General features: G+C 31.0%; 1 protein-coding gene across 2 annotated transcripts in view; it reads left to right on the top strand.

Annotated features, from left to right (window-relative positions):
• The window catches only part of LOC115877765 (hexosaminidase D-like), a 37,331-nt gene that overhangs the window by 19,592 nt on the left and 2,141 nt on the right, over nucleotides 1-15,598 (top strand). The window contains exons 1-10 of one of the 2 annotated variants that reach the window (XM_030894076.1): nucleotides 8,652-8,827; nucleotides 8,885-9,055; nucleotides 9,421-9,607; nucleotides 9,658-9,736; nucleotides 9,791-9,955; nucleotides 10,009-10,195; nucleotides 11,010-11,138; nucleotides 11,200-11,315; nucleotides 12,717-12,850; nucleotides 12,912-13,091. The exons of the other annotated variant lie outside the window; for it this stretch is intronic. Coding sequence (XP_030749936.1) covers nucleotides 8,752-8,827; nucleotides 8,885-9,055; nucleotides 9,421-9,607; nucleotides 9,658-9,736; nucleotides 9,791-9,955; nucleotides 10,009-10,195; nucleotides 11,010-11,138; nucleotides 11,200-11,315; nucleotides 12,717-12,850; nucleotides 12,912-13,091 — 1,424 coding nt within the window. The 5' untranslated portion in view covers nucleotides 8,652-8,751. Of the gene's footprint in view, nucleotides 1-8,651; nucleotides 8,828-8,884; nucleotides 9,056-9,420; nucleotides 9,608-9,657; nucleotides 9,737-9,790; nucleotides 9,956-10,008; nucleotides 10,196-11,009; nucleotides 11,139-11,199; nucleotides 11,316-12,716; nucleotides 12,851-12,911; nucleotides 13,092-15,598 lie in introns of those variants that run through there. 2 annotated transcript variants of the gene reach the window in all.

Below are 15,598 nucleotides of genomic sequence, written 5' to 3'. Positions count from 1 at the left end.
TGAAGTTACGTATTGTTTATTGGTTGACTTACTAAGTCCAAGTACCTACACTTTGACCGTGTCAACCAGGCTTTAAAGGCGGGGTCTGATCAGTATTCTCAGCTGTCAGTTTCATTGAAGCTAAAATTCATGAAAATTTTATTCTACGGTGATGTATATGAACTACTAATTTCAAATATAATTTGCTTTTTGCCATTTAAATTAAAGTTCTTTTTTATGAGCAGGAATACTGCCAATAGGTATATATTTACAAAGGCTAATGCGAATTGAGGTCGCGTTAACGAAGGTTAACAAGAAAAGTTAAATATAATAATTGGCACAAAAATTGGAGCAGCGCTTTAACAATTTCGCTTTAAAACCTGCAGCTGCGTTTAACTGATAAACGGTTTTCTTTTTCATTGTATGGTACTACGTACTTTTTTATAATGTCGTTTTGGGGTAATTTTACTGGTTGGAGTTAATAAGCCGCCACGGGTAATTTTTTGGGTTGTACTTATGCAGGTCAGAATTAGCATTTTATCTTAAATAAAATTGACTAATTGTATTAGAGTAAGGATGTAAATATATCGATGATTGCAACAGAAGCGATTATTTTGCTAACTATATTATATACTGGTATTTGCTACTTTTATATATAAGTAGGGTGAGTTTCCTACGATGTTCTCTATGGGTATCTTGGAAACTACTGAGATGAGAGTCGGTTAAATGGGGAAAGAATTGCAGTTTTGTGGGTCATAAACATGCCTTTCAGATTTATGAAAAGTTCATGTATTTACTAGATATTTTGAAAAAAACAAATTTCGGCTATTTTAAAATTGTCCTAATTCCATTATAATTTATTTTAGACAAAAAGTTTTCCGATAAAAGTTATAGATAATCACATCCTTAATGAGATCGTGTCCTCTGTTTTTTTCTAAAGCCTGTCATTTTTGACATATCACACAAAATTAGATATGTTTTTAATGAATCCATAGTTGGCTATGACTTCATAAAAGCGGCATTTTTAAGTTTTAGCGATATAAGTTATAATATGTTTTCTTCGAAAAAATTACTGAGTTATAGCCAAACCAAATCTTATCATTTTTAAACACTTTCACTTAGTTAGCCATGGAAACAAGTTCAATCAAGCCGTTACTCTCGCAGAAATGTGAAGCTGTCATGACTGAACTTTATAAATTAAAATAAACAAAAATTGTAAATATGAATTTTCAAATGAAGAAAAGCGTGTAGATACTTGCGCATCAATAGAGTGTTTCAAAAATGACTTTCATTATGCTCTCCCTCCCCTGCATAATGAAAGAAAATGTTAAAAATTATTGATATCATAATAATATAAACTCAGGGATAGAAGAGGTGGACCAATTAAATGGGCCTCCTCGATCACCTGACTTATCCATTTTAGATTTTTTTTATGCGGTATGGTTAAAAATAAGGTTTGCAAAAGAACTCTATGAATTACGAGAGAGGTTGCACTTGAAGTGGCGGTACGAGAGAAGCTTAATTAAGTCAACCGGTCCTTTTGTGAGAATAGGTAATAATTCAGTTTTTAAAAGATGTAACTCAAAACCATGGAATTTTTGAACATTTTTTTTTTTTTATTAAAAAAAAGTGTATGCAGTGACTCGACTGCAGCGATATTATTTTTTTTAAGTTTTAGTTTGTGTAATGTAAATTTAAAGAACCGTTTAGTACTATTCTTGACTTTTATAAGTTATAAATCACAAAGAATAAAAATGCTATGCAATCTAAGTGAAATTAGTCAAGAGAAATAACACCCGAACTTGGTAAAACTAAATTTAACTTTTCAACGAGTCTTGAAAATTGTTCTCTAAAAACATAACATTCACCGGTCAACGTATCCTCAAAAATGTATGGTCAAGAAAAGTTGAACCAATAATCTTACACGCTTTTCTTCATTTTGAAAAATTCATATTGAATTTTTGTTTATTTTAATTTCATAAAAGTTTGATGTGGCAGTTTACACATTTATAAGAGCAAAGACGATTGTTTCCATGGCTAACTAAGTGAAATTATTTAAAAATGATAAGGATTGGCTATAACTCGATAATTTTTCGAAGAAAACATATTATAGCTTATGTCGCTGAAAAGCTTAAAAATGGCAATTTTTATAAAGTCATGGCTAACTATGGTTTCCATTTAAAAAAACATATGTTTGTGTCAAATGTCAAAATGACAGGTTTTAGAAAAAGACGGAGGACACAATCTCATTAAGGATGTGATTATCTACAATTTTATCTGAAAACTTTTTTGTCTAAAATAGCTTATAATTGAATTAGGGACAATTTTTAAACAGTCGAAATTTTTTTTCTACTATCTAGTAAGCCATGAACTTCTTCAAAAATCTGAAAGGCGCATATTTATGACCCCACAAACCGCAATTCTTTCCCCATTTAACCGACTCCTCATCTCCAGCAGTTTCCGATATACCCATAGAGAACATCGGAGGAAACTCACCCTGTATATACAGGGTTGTTCACCACATACGACACGGAGTATTGTAGCTAAACGATTAGATTTTTACAAATTGTAAGTTTTTGGGGTTCGTTGAAGGACTATTAGGAGCTACAATTTAAAAATTATTTCAAAAGGTACAGAGTGTCCCAAATAAATAATAAATATCAAAGTTGGTTTTTTTTAAATGGAAAAACACCCCGTATATTATAACATTTTTTTTTTTTCTATTTTGAAATAAAGGTAATTTGATTAAGGTTTATTACACTTAAACCTTACTGTTTTTGAAATATGTTCTTCAATTTTAGAATTTGCAGTCAAAATTTAACCATCTCTCCTGCGTAACTGCCAATCAACAAACACACACAATATTTTTCCATGACATTAAAAAAAACAATAAACTCTTTTTCATAGGTGTGTTTATGAAGACCACAAGCAAAAGCATGTTGTTCATAGATTGTATAATAGACAGATCTCAAATAATGTAGCTACAAATTGCTTAAAAAATCACCAAAATCGACTCACTAGAGCAACATATATTGAACATTAAATTACCTGAAAATTTTAAGGTATCGGTCGGTGTATTGTCAGTATTATCACTTTCTAAAATATCTACTCATTTAACTTACATGTTATATAATATTCCATATGCTTTTTTTATTGCAACGAATACTGCAAGTGCAGTAACCTTTGTATCGACAATTAGCTGGAAGCTATATGGTTGTAAAAGTGCAGCCGTGCCATTCATTGCCGTTTCATACGAAACAAGAAAGTGACGACAGATTGAGAATGGCAATGAGTTAGTTCTTCGATATGTTTTACGTAGTTTTCCTCATAGATATTCATAGGACGTCCCTAGATCAGACATAGATCGACTAAGGTTTTAAAAATGAGCTTAAGTATCCGCAGGATATTGCCATTTTTAAGAAAAACGCAAACTTATGGCTTTAATTCCTGTTGATGTGGAGGTGTATAGTTAATAGTTATAAATAAGACATTATACTAAATCATTTTATATTAGACCTCGTATGAGATTAAATGCCGTATAAGCGAAAAAATGTTCCGTCATCACAGTTGGCCTTTGAAAAAAAGGAACCAAGCAAAAATCACTCTGTAAGCCTGCCTGGCAATCTTAATGCTTTTACCTGTCAGTCTTGGGGTGCCGTCATCACCCCAGAGTGCCATTTTCTATCAACAAAGTAAAAATATACGGAGGGTGCCATTTAAAAATTAAAAGTTATCATTTCCGGTAAACAGGAAGCAAATCTAAAAAACAATTGAATACTACCAAACCATAAATACAATATTGTAGTAAAATTTCATCTTTTTTCTTTTCAATCTCCCTGAACCAATGACTAAAGAATACAAGGACTAATAATACCCGAGATCCAAATTGTTACCATACCTCCAAACAGTACCGTGGCACATATTTTTCTTAACATAGCTGTATTAACAAAAAAACGTATTAAAATGTTAACAAAAGGTTCAAAACTAGTATCGACGTACTATCAAGTTACATATAATAATATCAGAAAAATATATCATTTTACGTTGGTTTTCTTCAAAGAATACTTCTTATGAACCAAAACATGTTATGCATGTTTCTTTTTGAAATAGAATAATTTAATTGAAATTTGTAATCTTTATTAGTGTTAGTAATATAATAAATACTAATTAACTTATTAATTCCAGAATATTGATAAATGTAAATAAGTAAAGAATGTAATAGCCACACTCAAATAATAATAATTTTCAGAAATTTGACTAAAATAAATAAGTAATTTCAATGATATTACTCATCAGAATTCAAGAGATGATTATTAAAAAAAGGTGTTTGGATACTGATTCCTAAAATGTGCTTAATTAATAAAATATACAGATTGGTTTCTTATTATCAAATAATTTGTAGCTAATTTGTAATCATACAAAACGATAACACATATTTATTGTAAGTAATTGTTAAAGATCATCTTGATATAAGTACACAGAATGATTGAGAAAATTGATACTAAAAGAAACATTTTCATGCCAACGCAACTTAAACTAAAAATACCTTTTAAATATTTTTATAAACTATTAAGTTCATAACATCACAGTCTTTATGATTAATCAAATCATAATTAACTTTCGACGTTTCGTGCTCTACGAAACCCCTTCATCAATTAATCAAATCAAAATATCGTCCGATTTAAATAAATTCTTTTGTACAAGCGATAGATGGGACTATTAAGGGCAAAAGTTTCCATGCAAAGTTTTTCTAAAAATGTAATGGGAAACATTTATTCATCAGGAATCAGTACCCTATGATCGCGGATACAAGCCACAAGACGCAAAACACACGGTATGTTAGAGCGTCTCTATTCTCTATGCTTTTTTATTTCTTTGAGCTTGAAGAAGCAGTTTAACGGTTTTAGACGCGTCTGTTTTTGAATTTTGGCACAGTTTTGACTATTTCCGCATCTCTGAAAATTGTAAATGTTAATATTGTTTGCTTTTCAGCTAAATAACTTAAAGAATTGAAATAATAATAATAGAATACCAAATCATGATCGGTAAAAAGTTGAAGATCTGCTGAATTGTTTTGATGGCTTTTCACCGCAAAAACCGAGTGCGCTATTTTCCCAGAGCAAAATAACCGCAACTTCCACCGCACACGGTACTTACCGTTATAATTGTCGTACGCCGTGGGTACGTATTCGTTAGGAAAACTATCGTTGCTGTAGGACACTGCCAGAGAAGTTTTTCCCACCTGTTTGTCGCCGACGATCACGCACTTGATCCTGTTTTTCCGCTTTTTCCGTTCGGTTTTCTGCAGTTTCTTCGTCGTCGACGAATTCAGCACCACCACCTGATTGTTTTGCGGCAGAAGCGGCTGTTTCGTGTAATGCAACACCGGATTGCATTGCGGTGTCATCTTCATCAAGATTACCGTGATGTTTTCGTTTCAGTAACGGTCGCGATTCTTTTGTTTCGATCTGTCATTAATCAATTATGGACGATTCTAATTTATTCTGTAGCTAAACCAAAAATCGCGGCATTTTTAAGGGATGAATTTATTAGCGAACGAAAAAACGCGAAACAATAAACTGAAAGCGCGGAAGGACGGGAAAAACGAGATCTGCTCGCGTCGATAGGCTTAAATGTAACTGGACTGAGTCATTTCGAAGTTCGCGGCCGCAGACTGAATCGAGACGAGCGGTCGACAGAGAGAGGGATATACAGATTACGAATTACTTTTACCTATGGCTTTTACCCGTCGGTTATGCACGGGCATTGCGGCCATCGACGGTGGAATTTCGGTGGGATCGTGCACTTCACCTGCAATTTTTCTTTTGAAGTGATTTTTGGCGCGTAAAGGAGTAAAAATTCAAGGCCTTGTCACACGAGCTAGCGAGTAGTGATGGGCGTACCGTGATGGGCATTACGATTCTTTTTAGTGAATCGAATCAATGATTCAATTTCACATAATGAATCGACTCTTACGATTCGTTCATTTGTCTTTTTCAACGAATAACATGCACAATTTACGTTTCATAAAAAACAAGAATCTAACTGGCACTACCGGAGACCAGAAAAAGAAATATGCAGTTCTCTCATTTGTTCAAAGACTTCTTAAATTCTTAATATTTAATTTTTTTTTGAGTAATATTTTAATTCCGATTTAGTAATCATAATAAATAGTATATAATAAACCGTATGATCGAGAAAAACGGCGTCAGCGATGGCTATGGAACGAAGATCGCTGTCATTTTATATGTAAATTTGGTAAATGCCATTGATGTTCATTTCCCAGCCAATTCTGACGCTGATCTACATGGTACTAAAAAAACCAAAAACCGCAGATAAATACCGCATGATCGAAAAAATAGCGTTCAGTTGGCTTGGAAATGAACAACATCGATGACATTCCCCCATATGATTTTACATATAACATGACAGCGATCTTCATTTCCATAACCATCGCTGACGCCGTTTTTTTTTTATCATATTGAGCAGAGGCCAACAATATTATTTATTTGGAGTTGTATAAAAACTCGATTTCGTCTTTTAGTCCAACGACAGCTTAATTGTTTATAGTCGGTAATATAATTTAAAACATCCAGTATATAGAAGCCTCCCGAAACACAAAATCATAACCAAACCGGACTTTTAGAATAACTGAAATGAGCTACATGAAAACGTGTTCCTATTTTACGTTCCTAAACACTTTCTTGTGTAGTATGAACTTAACCTAGTAGATACTGTAATTTAGACATTAAAATCGTACTGAGAAAAAACGAAAATTAAGAAAAATGACCATCAAACCAAATCAAATAAAAAATACCTCACCAAAGCAATCAAAACACGTTGTAAGCTAAAACACGTCTGTTTACGAATTCCAATTGCCGAGCACTGTTCAAATCTTGCTATATTTTTACATAAACATTTTATCAGTAAATGAAAATGGTACACTTTGCAAGAAGTTTTTTTGCCTGTCTATGTTTAAAAAATTTCTAGAATGAAAACAGAAACGTTGTTTTCATCTAACTGGTTTCAGCTCTTCTAAAGTTGAAAAACTACGTGACATACTATCTTAAAGGCTTTAAATACTAAATAAACAAATATCTCTTACATAACTAATTTCAATTAAACGAAACTTGAGCCGTAAGAAGATTTACTTCAAAAGCACACAATTTTTTTTATTATAAAAGGTGTGCGACGTCCAACCAAATTTTTACACTCGATGGATGCAACTTTATCTCTCGTCCTTGTTTTCAGTACTTATATTCAATATAAGTTCAAATATTTTATTATTTTATAAAGTTTGTTTTGAAATCGTATTTGCGGATATCTGATATCTACGTCAACAGTTTTAATAATCACTTATTAGCTCTAACTCAATGGCGCTAAAAGGTAAAATTTCAGAAAATAATATTATATTTTTTGAATTTTTAAATTTATGGGTATAAACTTCTATATTATGCAGGTGCCAAGCAAGACTTTATACAGAAAATATTTTTCTATCTTACTAGCTCCTGTGTTCTAATAAAATAATAAACATGTTTTTTTTTTTTTAAAACTAATAAAATAATTTAAATAAATTGAAATTTAAATTTCAAATTCTTATTCTATACCATAGGCAACTAAATATACACCAAAAGGTACAGGGCCGTATTGATAGATTTGGGAGTTTTCAATTTATGAACTTTTTATTAGAAGGCAGAAAAATACTTTTGCCTTTCTATAGCATAGAATTTTTAGGTAATTTAATCATCGTACCAAATATTATTATTACTCGCACTTTCCTCTTTTATTTTTACTCATTTTATTTTACCTATAAAACTTCTTTGTAAGAAAGTAGGTATTTAACCTGGATGACCTTTATTGATTACGATTCTGTTTCGCTTTCCTGCTCTAAATTAGAAAGAGAACAAAATATAACGAGTAAACAAATCAACAAATCGAAAGAATCCTTTTAAAGAGCGTTGTCTTCTGTGGTTTTTATGCAGAGTTTTTATGTCTGTTTTATTTTAAAAAAATAAAAGATCTTTGTTTTGCAAAAAGAACTTCCTTAAAAGATTTACGAACCATGGGCCCTGTTTGTGAAGTTAAAACAAAGTAACAGTCTGAAGATATTTGATAAAATACAGTTTAATACATTAATTCTGCTTGTTGCATCGATTTTTTGTCAATATGAAGTGGTAAATGTTAAATAATTGAATATTTATGCTTAAGTATCTTTGTAACTGGTACAGGGATTATATAACTATATAATATCCAGTACAAAGATGTGAATTTCAAGTGTGGGTATTTTGTAGAAGAGAAAGGTGAGTAAATTATATGTGGCAAATGTTTTTAATAAAGGTAAATAATATGGGTAGAAATTGTTCTTTCATTTTGATGTTATAACAGCTAATTGTGCACTTTGTTATTAACAGTCTGTAAGACCTTTTGTATGGAGTCAGAGAAGAATAATATGAACAATTTTGTATATAGAGTAGGTTTTACAGCATGGAGAAAGAAAACCACAATTCTAGTCGGTGCAGGTCTTTTAACCCTGATCCTCTTTGGATTACAATTCTCTGTGATCGACCATAGACCCATTAATTTACAACCAGATGAAAAAGTAACATAAATATATATATAAAGCTGGCGAATAAGAAGTATTAAACTAATTTTTCTGTGATGAAGCTTTTTCTACAAAGTATTAAAGTAAAATTTATCGAAGCTGCCAATCTGAATAGTAAGGATAGAGGGAATAACATTATTCCTCACGCCCAGGCATTTAAGGATAATGACATGGATAGATTAAGGCATTTAGATCAGCCAAGTAGAGATGAAATAGCTAAAAGGCAAATGCAAAAATCTATAGAAGGTATTTATTTTAGTTTTGTCGAATTTATCTAAAGGTTTTTCGTTTTTGTAATATTAGAAACGGACGAGCAACTAGGAATCCCCTATGTAAATGACAATTCGAAAAAGCCATACGTTCCAAATCATAGAATAGTTCATTTTGATTTAAAAGGAGCACCGCCTACCATAATGTACTTTAAGAAAATAATGTCTTTGGCCAAAAATGTCGGTGCTACAGGACTTTTGATAGGTATGTAACAATAATTATTACAGGGTGACCCAGGAAAGACCAGAAAATCTGGTATGTTCACTCTGACTGTGTGTCAGGCATCTGTAGTTCCTATATTTAAAAACTTAGGAATTTTGTTAAAGAATGTACTAGGATGTGTTTCAGGAAAATATTTTAACTTCTACAGAGTGGCTCAAAAAAGTGTGTTTGGATGGGGATGTTTTTTTAAATCAAACAAAAGGATGTTTTTTCTGATCACTGATTTACTCACACTTTAAGTATCTATGCACTTAAATATAATTTCTAAATTCGTTTTTATAGGACCTACATTCCCGACAGACTGTTGTAGGACCCTGTATAAATGTACTTATTAAATATTTTTACAGAATATGAAGATATGTTTCCGTATATAGGGATTTTAAAACCTTTATCAGCCAAAAATGCTTACACTGTTGAAGAAGTAAAGGACATATTAAAATATGCTCAAAATCTCAAATTAGAAGTAATACCTCTTATACAAACTTTTGGGCATATGGAATTTGCCCTTAAACATAAAGAATTTGCTAACATAAGGTAACATGAACATGTTTTATTATTTTTTTATTTATTTAAAATTATTTTAGGGAAGTTCCAGGTAGTCCTCAAGCATTATGTCCTAGCAGGAATGCTTCTTTTGATTTAATTAGAGAATTAATAAACCAGGTTTATTAAATTCATATTTCTAATTGTTTTTATTAGCTTAAAATATTTTTTTAGGTAGTTGATATGCACCCTACAAGCAAATACCTCCACATTGGATGCGACGAAGTGTTTGAAATGGGTGAATGTGAAGTTTGCAGGATGGAGCTACATGAAACGTTGTTTTTGAGACATGTACAAAACGTTGCCAATATTGTTAATGAGAAGAAACCCAATCTCAAGGTATGTATTTTCTAAAAAAATATATTTTCGATATTTTAAAGCGTTTTTTTTAGATAATCATTTGGGATGATATGTTAAGGCATATCTCGTCACAAAACCTTCAGGCTGCCAATTTAGGTGATCTAGTACAACCGATGGTTTGGGTGTATGCTGAGGATATTTATAGATTTGTTCAGCCACCTATTTGGGATAAATATGCTGCAGTGTTTAAAACAGCATGGACTGCATCAGCTTTTAAAGGTATTATAGTTTTTCTCATGTAACTTTTCCAAGTTTTGATATTTGACATTATGTATGTCAGTGTATAATAGGGCTTTGGCTCAAATGAAAAATACTTTATTATAAGTATTTCAGAATATTTTTGTTTTTAAGATATAAGATATATTAATATTTTATTATTTAATCTATTATTACACTTTGTAGTATATACATTTTAACAACATTTAAAAGAGCAAATTTAATTTTAATTATTTACACAATATACAGGGTGGCCCGAATTGTATTTATTTTTTGTCAATGATGACATGTATTCATTATTTCTATTCCATATATCTCGAGAACCATTATTCCTAGCGATTTTTACCAAGAGACCTTTTTTATATAAGAAACGTCGTAAATGTATATTTTTTTACTCAGTAGTTTTATACAGGTACGGACGAAAAGTTATTACTCTTCAATATGTAGGTGGCGCCCTCTGCAAGTAGGAGTCATATTGACATCAAAATCAAATTTCACATGTCAAAAAACTCCCAGATACCAATTTTTATCCAAATATTGACATTAGTTCAGAAATTATTTGGAAAAAATCGAAATAAAAATGAAACTTCTACCCCTTGTATCTCCGAAACTAAGCATTTAAGGACATAGATTTATACGAAATTTTTATCTGGAGAATATGCTGCCAAAGTTTCCGGAATAAAGTTCGGACCACCCTGTATTCAAAGTGGGACATTTGAACTACTTTTCGTTTTGGCTCCAAAATCATAAAAAATTTGATTTTTTTTAACTTTATACTGGTTTACAGAGATTATTGAGAATATTCTTATCATTACAGGTGCTTTTGGAGAGACTCTATACATACCAAACGCTAAGCGACATCTTGAAAATAACATGAGGTGGTTAGAAGTGATGTCAACTCAGTCGACAATATTTAAGCACAATCTAGGAGGGATAGTTTTAACAGGTGATTTTTTTAAGACTTTTTTTAAGTTAGTTAAAGTTAAAAAATATAAATTTACTTATAGGTTGGCAAAGGTATGATCATTTCGCCGTCCTTTGTGAACTTTTACCTGCAGCCATACCATCATTAGTTCTTAATTTACTAGCAACAAGCAACGGGTTTTTCAACGCCACTTTAAAGGTAAATTAGTAATACTAATTTTAAACTATTAAAATGAATATTATAGAGAAACTGTTACTAAAATGGATTTCTAAAAAAAGTTAAAAAAAAGACAGCACGGTCGGCTTTATGTTGGTAGTCATGGCAAATGTTGGGCGTTATCATAAGATTTGTCTTTTAAATCTGACATTTATCATTTTTAAGTATTTTTTGACAACTGCACGTCAACTTTTATTGATTTTCCTATAGGTATCTAAACTGCGCGCCAAATTAAATACCACAGCGATTTTTTTACTAATTTTCAACGAGTTGTAACTTTGAAAAAAATGCACCGATTTTGTTGATTTTTTTAGCATATTAAAGATCGTTTTTCTTAGATTGATCTGATTTTTCTAAATTTTGTATGATATTTAGTTTTCTATGATATACAGGGTGTGAAAAAAAGGAATGTAATTTTTGTGTTGCTGCCATTTTGCCAAAAATAATTAACTAGAATTATAAGTTCTGGGTATAGCTAAGACTAATATCTCGGGACGTATTTGGAATTTTTACGATAAATCATCTGGAATAAAAGATAATCAATTTTTACTCTAACTTATATTTTTTTTTTTTTCTACCTTTCTTAAAAGATATGCTAACAAAACTGAAATTAACTTTAAAATTGTAGGATATTCGTTACTTTTACAATGTGAAATTAAAAAAAAAAATGATTTAACTAACGCAGTTTAACACAGGATCTCTTAAAAATACGACCAGCGAAAAAGTAAAGTTATTTTTTTAATATTCTGAACTTAACAGCCTATAAGGTTAATAAAAGCTCGACACGTATTTGATATTTTTGTAAAAACTCTTTTTGTGTCTAAAAATCTGTAGTTTAGCTGCAACTTAAAGTGCTTAAAACAATTAAAAACAACATTATAAAGTTAATTTCAGTTTTGTTAGCACATCTCTTAATAAAGATAGAAAAAATACAAGTTAGAGTAAAAATTGATTATCTTTTATTCCCGATGAGTTATCGTCAAAATTCCAAATACGTCCCGAGATATTAGTCTTAGCTATACCCAGAACTCTCTCTTATAATTCTAGTTAATTTTTTTTTTGCAAAATGGCAGCAACACAAAATTTCAAAAATTACATTCCTTTTTTTTACACCCTGTATATCATAGAAAACTAAATCTCATACAACATTTAGAAAAATCAGATCAATCTAACAAAAACGGTCTTTAATATGCTAAAAAAATCAACAAAATTGGTCCATTTTTTTCAAAGTTACAATTCGTTGAAAATGAGTAAAAAAATCGCTGTGGTATTTAATTTGACGGGCAGTTCAGTTAAAAAATATCAAATGATGACAAATATTTGTAATTTCTGTTAGCTATTTTTGTATTTATATATTTTTTAATCAACATATTGGACCTTTAGGACCAATTTTTAAGTAATCTAAACTGCCCACAACCGGGAGACAGAAGATCCTCTCCATTTTTAAATCTGGAAGGAGATCCAAGGATGTGGGAAAAACTTTCCAGATGCATGTTTCCAGGGAATGGATTTTTCAAGTGATTATTTTACTTTTAGAAAATTATTTACGTATTTAAATATATTTTATTATAATTTAAGATTGATGTACAGACTTCATAACATAGAAAACGAAGCCAAAGAATACATTGACATGGCTACAAAACATAAGGGTTGGTTGACTGATTACAATGCCAAATACAACTACAGTCTACCGCTGCGTGTGGAAGAACTTACTCAGGACTTGCCCAGGGTTTACCATGGTATGGTATCATTAGCAAGGTAAGAGTATTATAGTAGAAGCTGAAACCTTTGATGTTATAATTATAACAGAAAATAAAATACATTTCACACACTGATTCACCACTATACACTAAAACACGAAGTCAGATTATTTTTGATATAAGTTTTGATATTTGACATTGTGTCTGATAGTGCTTTGGCTCAAATGAAAAATACTTGTTACACTTTGTAGTAAATACATTTTAACAACATTTAAAAAAGCAAATTTAATTTTAATTATTTAGCCAATATACAGGGCAAGGGTGGATGGGCCATATGGGAAAACGGGAAAATTCCCGGTGGGCCGGTGGGCCGGTCCCGATCAGAACTCAAAAAAAGATTGATTTAGCAAAAATTAAATGGTTAATCTTCTAACTAAAATTACGTAAGATTCTAGTGACTGCCTAACTAACTAATCAGTTTGCATCAATATAATGGTTAGTTGCTTTTAAACATAAACATCAATTTTTAAAATAACTAGGTATTGTTAGATGTTTTCCTCTGAGACACTTATAATTTTAATAAACATCTAATAATTTTGTTTGTTGTTCCATTTGAAATGTTTTTTTTTTGTTTGCTTTGTACAAATATTTTCAGGGCTGGTAGATATGAATGAAAAAACATACTATATTCTCTTTGCCGTGTTTCAAATAAGTCCAAAATAACCGAGTTATTAAAGTTTGAATTTAAAAAAACTGATTTTTTTAAAAATTGCCGCCTAAATCTTTCTGTATTTGCATCACTTTTGTGCCGTAATATCAAAGATTAAGAAACTATACCGTGGAAAAATTTGCAGTGAACAGGAAGTTCTAAAAATGTTCTAAAATATACAGGAAAATTTAAAAGAAAAAGGACGATTTTCAACATCTTTTTTTTTTTTACAAAAAAAACTCATAGACGTGTCCTGGCCCCTGGTGGTGATATAATATACCACCCCTGAAAATATTTGCGCTTATTTAAGGCTCATTCTGTATGGTTTTACCAAAAATTCTTTTATTAAAACACATTTATATCCACTGCTTAGGTATTGCCTAGGTTTTTTTCGTTTGAGTCATGCCATTATCATACAAGATGCCAAATGTAGAAACTAGGAAAAGTTACGTGATGAGAATTATACCAAAATTAAGACACGTATACATGACGAGGCTGCTGCTGTACCAGAAAAGAGACGCTTTCTTTCTACAATCTGTAAGAAAATATATACCTGAAAATCTAAAAATAATGTATTTCATAGAGGATTGGGCCAGCTGATGAACTGAATGAATCAGGAAGTCTTAAAGTTTCTCAAAACCGTGATTCAAAATCGTAGCATATTCAAGATCAAATGTTATCGATAATGGAAATAAAACAGTAGAACCCTGTGAAACAGCTATTTTCTAGTAAGAATTCAGATGTCCGACCCGATATTGATCTTTATAAAAATTTGGATCAAGACAATCACCCTGTTATCACCCTTACTTGGGGTGATTTGACCCTTATCTAGGGTGTCCCATAAATAAGTGCAAATATTTTAAGGGGGGTAGATTTGGTCAAAATAAACATTTTTTCTCTTTACCGTTTTTCAAGTAAGCCCAAAATAACTTTTTTAACCAAAATTTTACTTTGAAAATTTAAACAAAAAATGCTTTTTTGCTTAAATTTTGAGAACCACTGGATCTTTTCTGTATTTTCTTTCATGTAAATTTAATCTACTACCTATTGTCAGTTGTCAGATTATCAAGAAATTATGTTCTCTTAACTTAAAACTAAAAAAATTCCAAAAATTTCTTCAAAAAATTCCAAATTTTCGCAAAAAACTGATAGGCGTGTTTCTGAGGCCGAAATATACTACCAGTTAAAATACTTGCACTTATTTCTGGGACACCCTGTATATTAATAAATAAAATATGTTTCTTCGTTATGGTCATTTTGTTTTTGCGGATGCGGGCCGGTTGCCTGTTATTCCCGGGCCGGTTTCCACTTCTCCATCCACCCCTGATACAGGGTGGCCGGAATTGTATTCATTTTTTGTCAATGATAACATGTATTGAATATTTTGATTCCAGATATCTCGAGAACCATTATTCGTAGCAATTTTTACCAAGAGACCTTTTTTACGTAAGAAACGTCGTAAATGTATATTTTTTTACTCGGTAGTTTTATACAGGTACGGACGAAAAGTTATTACTCTTCAAACCAGTTAAAAAATATGTAGGTGGCGCCCTCTACAAAAATCAAATTTCACATGTCAAAAAACTCCCAGAAACCAATTTTCATCGAAATATTGACGTTACTTGAGAAATTATTTGGAAAAAATCGAAATAAAAATGAAACCCTGTATCTCCGAAACTAAGCATTTTAGGACTTAGATTTATACACAATTTTTTACTTAATTTTATCTGGAGAATATGCTGCAAAAAAAATACAGTTCACACACGCAAATTATTTATTATTTTTTTTATTTTACGCGTAGTTTTATACATTTTTCGTTTTATACATACATATTTGTTACACGTAAAACTATTTGT

The sequence above is a fragment of the Sitophilus oryzae genome, unplaced genomic scaffold (assembly GCF_002938485.1).
Source record: "Sitophilus oryzae breed Bouriz unplaced genomic scaffold, Soryzae_2.0 scaffold_1498_pilon_pilon, whole genome shotgun sequence".
Lineage (NCBI taxonomy): Eukaryota > Metazoa > Arthropoda > Insecta > Coleoptera > Curculionidae > Sitophilus > Sitophilus oryzae.
Note: the sequence above shows the minus strand (reverse complement) of the source record. Positions and strands in the feature narration are given on the sequence as shown.